General features: G+C 35.5%; 1 protein-coding gene across 1 annotated transcript; it reads left to right on the top strand.

Moving 5' to 3' along the window:
* The first annotated feature begins 2,653 nt into the window (after positions 1 to 2,653).
* On the top strand, positions 2,654 to 6,781 carry LOC8258678 (probable leucine-rich repeat receptor-like protein kinase At5g63930). The gene is made up of 2 exons (XM_002521984.4): positions 2,654 to 6,065; positions 6,149 to 6,781. The coding sequence occupies exons 1-2, from the start codon at positions 3,137 to 3,139 to the stop codon at positions 6,589 to 6,591; spliced, it is 3,372 nt and encodes a 1,123-aa protein (XP_002522030.2). The 5' UTR covers positions 2,654 to 3,136; the 3' UTR covers positions 6,592 to 6,781.
* Positions 6,782 to 7,046: the final 265 nt, after the last annotated feature.

Below are 7,046 nucleotides of genomic sequence, written 5' to 3'. Positions count from 1 at the left end.
TACATTATATATATATTTTGTTGAGTTAATAATCATTACAGTTGTAATGTTGATACAGCATTTGGATTTTGTAAGAGTAAAGCAAATGATTTTGGATTGGTAAGATCTAGAACTCAAATTAGACCCATATCAATTATGTCCAATCTAACCCTGCTCTTTTTAAATTTTCTTTAATCATCAATATAAATGGGTAATAAATAAAAAATTTAATATGATTGGTAGTATGATAATTAAAATTTTATTATATATATTTCATACCTAATTTCAGCGACAAAAATTTTAGTCATTCGAAATAAAAAATTTAAAATTTAAATTATTTTCTCCGTATTCGATGAAAAAAAATTATTTTTTTTGTGTAGTTTGCAACTCACTAGACTCCCATAAATTGAAAAGGGAAAAAAAAGGACAGAAAATTCCGAAGATTAAACATCAAATTCTTGTATGTGATGAGTTGGTATCCGCCTGTGAGAGAAATGTTTATTGTATGCATGAGCTGGTGTCGGCCTGTGAAGTATTTACCATCAGGACAAAATTCCAAGTGAAATTGATGACCACTCGAAACTGACAAAGAAAAAGATAACAAAATAGTGTGATGACAAAGGCACTTTGAACTGTAAAACGTATTGCATTCTTTATTGGTTCTTTTTACCCTTTTGCGTTGAAATGGGAAGCAATTATTTTGTTGGTTTTTGGTTGGGTGTTCTCAACATATGAATGGAAGGGGCTTTTAGAAAGTTGACTTCTGATGATTCAGGACTATACATCCCCACAACTGACAGTATGCAGCATCAGATTTTGAGGCAGAATCCACTTCAACAATTTATCCGTAATTTGTGATGCAATTGGCCCACGCCGCCATACTCGGTGGCTCTCATGGATGGCTAGCCATTTGCCACTCACTAATTCCTGTCTACTTTCACTTTCTATGGGATCATCATTCTCATAAAGACATTACTCTCCAATTTCACTTTTCATGGTTAAAGGTTCTTTCTTTGAAATGTTCATCTACATTGGGCTGCCTTGTTGCCTTGCCTCCATTAGTTGGTTTACTTCATATAGAGAGAGGTGTCTACCATTGGAATTAATTCTCTATCCGAAAAAGTCTAAGAAGGGTTTCTTATCTTAGACTAACTAAACAACATTATTTTCTGACTAATATTATAATTTCACTCCTTAAATAAATGACATATTATATAAATTAACGAGATAATTTCAGTGGATAATAAAAATTTATACATACATATACAATCAAAATATATAAAGAACTAATTTATTATTCTTATTAATAGATATAAATAGTGTTAACAATTCTGATATCACATTTCATTTTCTGTGCCATTAAACACAATCAAAAACAGGTTTATAAATTACCAAAGTGGTCTCTTCAGAAAGATGGTCTAAGTTTTAATTTGAAGATTCTCTTAATCATTATAATTATCTTTGTTTAGTGATAGTCGGCACATACTTTGTACTGAATTCAGAATGTTTGATTATATACCCTTAACCATCTTTTATAATTCTTTCTCTGGTGCAAACCCTATCCCTATCCCCCAAAACTCAGTAAGAATTAATCATATAAGAATTCAATTTTATAATGTATTGAAATTTATAGAATAGCCACTTTGATAATTTAAAAATCCAAAAGAGCAACTAGTGGTGGTACCTCTTTACTATTACAGCCACTTTGAAAGGATCTCAAGCAAAGTATTAAATTGTATTAGACTATTAAAACTAATAATTTATACCAATGTGGTGCTGAAATTTTAAAGGGTTCTTTTAGTAAGGATCCCAATTTAAGAATTTGGGATCACATTCATTAAGAGGCTATATTCTAACAGTTCCCTGACTCCAAGATTAGTATCATAGCTGAAAGGATGAAGGAATGTTAAGCCAAAAAGAGAAAGAAACTAATAATTAAAATTTTTGTATTTAATTATGATAAATAATTAGATTAGTTTCAACATTACAGCTATATTGTGATTACCAAACATATACAAAAGGACTGTGAATTGCAAAATAATAATAATAATAATACAATAACAGCAATGTGTGAGGAAAAATAGTCAGCAAAGACTAATCTCATGTGATTATAAAATTATGTAATTATTAAGTGCTTAATACGTGTAAATGACATAACAAGACATCGTCTTTCCCATTAATCTATGCTTATAATCAAATGTATAACATAAGTTAATGGTTTTATAAAAACTATTAGTCTTATACTTTAATATTCTAACTAACTTGCTATGAAAGTAAATTAATATTAATAAAAGAAAATAACAATAAAACCTAATGCAAAATATAATTTCAGTCTCAAATATTAAAGTTTATAAACCTAATTATATTTTCCAAAACAAGAACTGAAAAGCAAGAAAGAAAAAGACAATAAACTTTTTTCTTTTTTTTCTTCTTCTTCTTTCTGTGAAGCACTGAAAAACATTTCAGGAAAATGGAGTAAGATATGAGAAAGTAGTTTTCATGCTTTGTCGGCCATATCTTTATTATATATATGTTTATGTATATACATATGTGCATATATATATATATATATATAATAATGAACATGCAAATGCTTATTTAATTATCTCTCTCTGTCACACACATTGCATTTCAATATATTTCGAAGAAAGTAGGATTTTCTTAATCATTGTGTAGAAGACAAAATGAAAGGCTTACTTTTCTGTTATATTCTTTGAGATAATAATAAAAAGAAGTTGAGAATTGGCATGATCCATTCCACTTTGAAATTTATAGCTCAAAAAACCAACAAAAGGAAACTAGCTCCTTTTCCAATACTACTTGAAGGTCATATTCCTTGTTAAAACCTTTTCTCTGGGATATTCATTCTTTTCTTTCCAGCCTCTTTTTGGTTTTCAGGTCTTTATTGGGTTGGGATTTTCTTTCTTGCATATGTAAGAGGTAAGTAGAGTCATTACACTTTCTTGTGTTTGTATCTTAAAGTTACAGGATTTTCTTGCAAGAGTTGTTGATGTTCAGAACTCAGTTTCTTGAATCACAGAACCAATTTACTGATATAAAGTTGATGAACCAGTTATGCTCTTTTTGTCTCACATCCAATCATGGATTTTCAATTCTTGATGTGAATAGAAAATCTTGAGGTATATGTTTTGTAGGCATGGGAAGAATTAGAATATCATATGGGTCAATTTCCATATCTGTTCTAGTTATTTTCCTTCTTTTTCATCAATCTTTTGGGCTTAATGCTGATGGTCAATTCCTCTTAGATATAAAGAGCAGATTAGTTGATAACTCTAATCATCTGACTGACTGGAACCCAAATGATTCTACCCCTTGTGGGTGGAAAGGTGTGAATTGCACCTATGATTATTACAATCCAGTAGTTTGGTCTCTTGATTTGAGCTTTAAGAATCTTTCTGGTTCTTTATCACCAAGTATAGGTGGGTTGACTGGTTTGATTTATCTTGATCTTTCTTTCAATGGGCTGTCTCAAGATATCCCTAAAGAAATTGGTTATTGTTCTAGTTTGGAGGTTCTTTGTCTAAACAATAACCAATTTGAAGGCCAGATTCCTATAGAAATAGTTAAACTTTCTTCTTTGACAATTTTCAATATATCCAACAACAGAATATCTGGCTCCTTTCCTGAGAACATTGGTGAATTTTCGTCCTTGTCGCAACTAATTGCTTTCAGTAATAACATCTCTGGGCAACTGCCAGCTTCTTTTGGCAATCTTAAGCGTTTGACAATTTTTAGAGCAGGGCAGAATCTGATATCAGGAAGCCTTCCACAAGAGATAGGTGGATGTGAGAGCTTGCAGATTCTTGGTCTTGCGCAAAATCAATTGAGCGGGGAAATACCAAGAGAGATTGGAATGCTGAAGAACTTGAAAGATGTAGTCCTTTGGAGTAATCAGCTTTCAGGGTCTATTCCAAAGGAGCTAAGCAATTGTAGTAAGTTGGGGATTCTTGCGCTCTATGATAACAATCTTGTCGGAGCTATACCCAAGGAGCTTGGTGGCCTTGTGTTTCTGAAGAGTTTATACCTCTACAGGAATCACTTGAACGGGACGATCCCGAAAGAGCTTGGAAATCTGTCTTCTGCAATTGAGATTGATTTCTCAGAGAACATGTTGACCGGAGAAATACCTGTAGAGTTGGCAAAGATAACTGGATTACGGTTACTTTATCTTTTCGAGAACAAGCTTACTGGTGTCATCCCAAATGAGCTCACAACTTTGGTGAACTTGACAAAGCTTGACCTCTCCATTAATAATCTGACTGGTACTATTCCTGTTGGGTTCCAATATTTGAAGCAGCTAGTGATGTTGCAGCTTTTCAACAACTCGTTGAGCGGGAGCATTCCTCAAGGGCTTGGAGTTTATGGAAAGCTGTGGGTGGTTGATTTATCAAATAACTATCTAACTGGAAGAATTCCGCCTCATCTTTGCAGAAATGGGAGCCTGTTTTTGTTGAACCTTGGGTCGAATAGCCTCGTAGGTTACATCCCAAATGGTGTAATTACCTGCAAGACGCTGGGACAGCTTTATCTTGCAGGGAATAATCTCACAGGAAGTTTCCCAACTGATTTATGCAAGCTGGTGAATCTTTCTAGTATTGAACTGGACCAGAACAAGTTCACTGGTACGATTCCTCCAGAGATTGGTTACTGCCGTGGTTTGAAAAGGCTGCATCTATCCAATAACTACTTATATGGTGAATTGCCAAGAGAGATAGGTAACCTTTCTCAATTGGTCATCTTTAACATCTCATCAAATCGGCTGAGTGGAATGATACCACCAGAGATCTTCAACTGCAAGATGCTTCAACGGCTTGACCTCAGCCGCAACAATTTTGTAGGTGCTCTACCAAGTGAGATAGGAGGCCTTTCCCAATTGGAGCTTCTCAAGCTCTCAGATAATGAATTTTCTGGTATTATACCTATGGAGGTTGGAAATCTTAGTCACCTAACTGAGTTACAAATGGGAGGCAATTTATTTTCTGGTGCGATTCCAGCAGAGTTGGGTGATCTTTCAAGCTTGCAGATTGCATTAAACCTCAGCTATAATAATCTCTCTGGGTCTATACCTGAAGAGATTGGAAATCTTGTGCTGCTGGAATTTCTGCTCCTGAACAACAATAATTTGAGTGGTGAAATTCCAGGCTCCTTGAAGAGCCTGTCTAGCTTGCTTGTATGCAACTTCTCTTACAATGACTTAACGGGACCTTTACCTTCCTTGCCACTCTTTCTAAACACAGGAATTAGCAGCTTTCTTGGGAACAAAGGGCTCTGTGGAGGATCTCTTGGTAATTGCAGTGAATCTCCATCATCCAATCTTCCTTGGGGTACACAAGGAAAAAGTGCCCGTTTAGGCAAAATAATAGCTATAATTGCAGCTGTTATTGGTGGGATTTCATTCATATTGATTGTGGTCATTATATACTTCATGAGGCGTCCAGTTGAAATAGTGGCTCCAGTGCAAGATAAATTATTCTCTTCTCCCATTTCCGATATTTACTTTTCTCCAAGGGAAGGGTTCACATTCCAAGACTTGGTTGCAGCCACTGAGAATTTTGATAACAGCTTCGTGATCGGAAGAGGAGCTTGTGGAACTGTGTATAGAGCAGTCTTGCCATGTGGCCGCACCATTGCGGTTAAGAAGCTAGCATCTAACAGAGAAGGGAGCACTATTGACAACAGCTTCCGCGCTGAAATCTTGACTTTAGGCAAGATCAGGCATCGTAACATTGTGAAGCTATTTGGTTTCTGCTACCACCAAGGTTCCAATCTGCTACTTTATGAATACATGGCAAAGGGTAGCTTGGGAGAAATGCTCCACGGAGAGTCCAGTTGTCTTGATTGGTGGACAAGATTCAACATTGCCCTTGGCGCTGCTCAAGGACTTGCTTATCTGCACCATGACTGCAAGCCTCGAATTTTTCACCGCGACATAAAGTCTAATAACATTCTGCTTGATGACAAGTTTGAAGCTCATGTTGGGGACTTTGGGTTAGCCAAGGTGATTGACATGCCACAGTCCAAATCGATGTCTGCTGTTGCTGGTTCTTATGGCTACATTGCCCCAGGTAAGCCATCTTAGCCATTGCCAAAACAAAGCTATAACGTCCATAGATTCGTGAGTGTTTCATATTTCATTTATCAAATGCAGAGTATGCATACACCATGAAAGTGACAGAAAAATGCGACATATATAGCTATGGAGTTGTCCTTTTGGAGCTGCTGACAGGCAGAACGCCGGTGCAGCCACTGGACCAAGGGGGTGATCTAGTAACCTGGGTAAGAAACTACATTCAGGTTCACACATTGTCACCTGGAATGCTAGACGCCCGACTGGATTTGGATGATGAGAATACTGTTGCCCACATGATGACTGTCATGAAAATTGCTTTGCTCTGCACAAACATGTCTCCTATGGATCGGCCAACAATGCGGGAAGCAGTGCTGATGCTTATCGAATCGCATAATAAACGAGTAGGACAATCGGAATCGTCCCCGAGCAGTCGTCATGGTAATTCAAGTGAAGGAGCACATTTTGATTCATCCCCAAGTCATCATGCTAATTCAAGTGATGAACTGATTGTACATGTGTAATCATTTCTTATTTAATTATTTTACTAGATAGAGACTGGGATGATTTCTTTTGTTTTTCTTTTTTAGCAGCTAAATCATCCTTTACTATAAGTAACATAAGTAAAAAGAAAGAGTAGCCATATTCATATATATTACAGACTGCATTGTTATGTATATTTCTAACACAATTATGTATTGTATTGTTTGCCTCCTTCTTGGCTGATAGGCCAATCTCAAGTACTAAAGAAGATAATATTATTTGTAGGTATTTGCTAACAGTTCATCCATGAAATAGAAGTTGACTGTAAACAATTCTTAAAAACAAAAAAATATGAGAAAACACAATTCCTCCAGTATTTCTGCAGAATTTGGTGTTTGTGTTCGAGGGGCTTGTGCTTAGATAACTCGGTTGATAGATTTTGGTCAATAGAAAATCAATCAAATGAGACAACTGAAAGTGTATAAATAAACTCAAC

This window comes from Ricinus communis, chromosome 10, assembly GCF_019578655.1.
Source record: "Ricinus communis isolate WT05 ecotype wild-type chromosome 10, ASM1957865v1, whole genome shotgun sequence".
Taxonomy (NCBI): Eukaryota; Viridiplantae; Streptophyta; class Magnoliopsida; order Malpighiales; family Euphorbiaceae; genus Ricinus; species Ricinus communis.
Note: the sequence above shows the minus strand (reverse complement) of the source record. Positions and strands in the feature narration are given on the sequence as shown.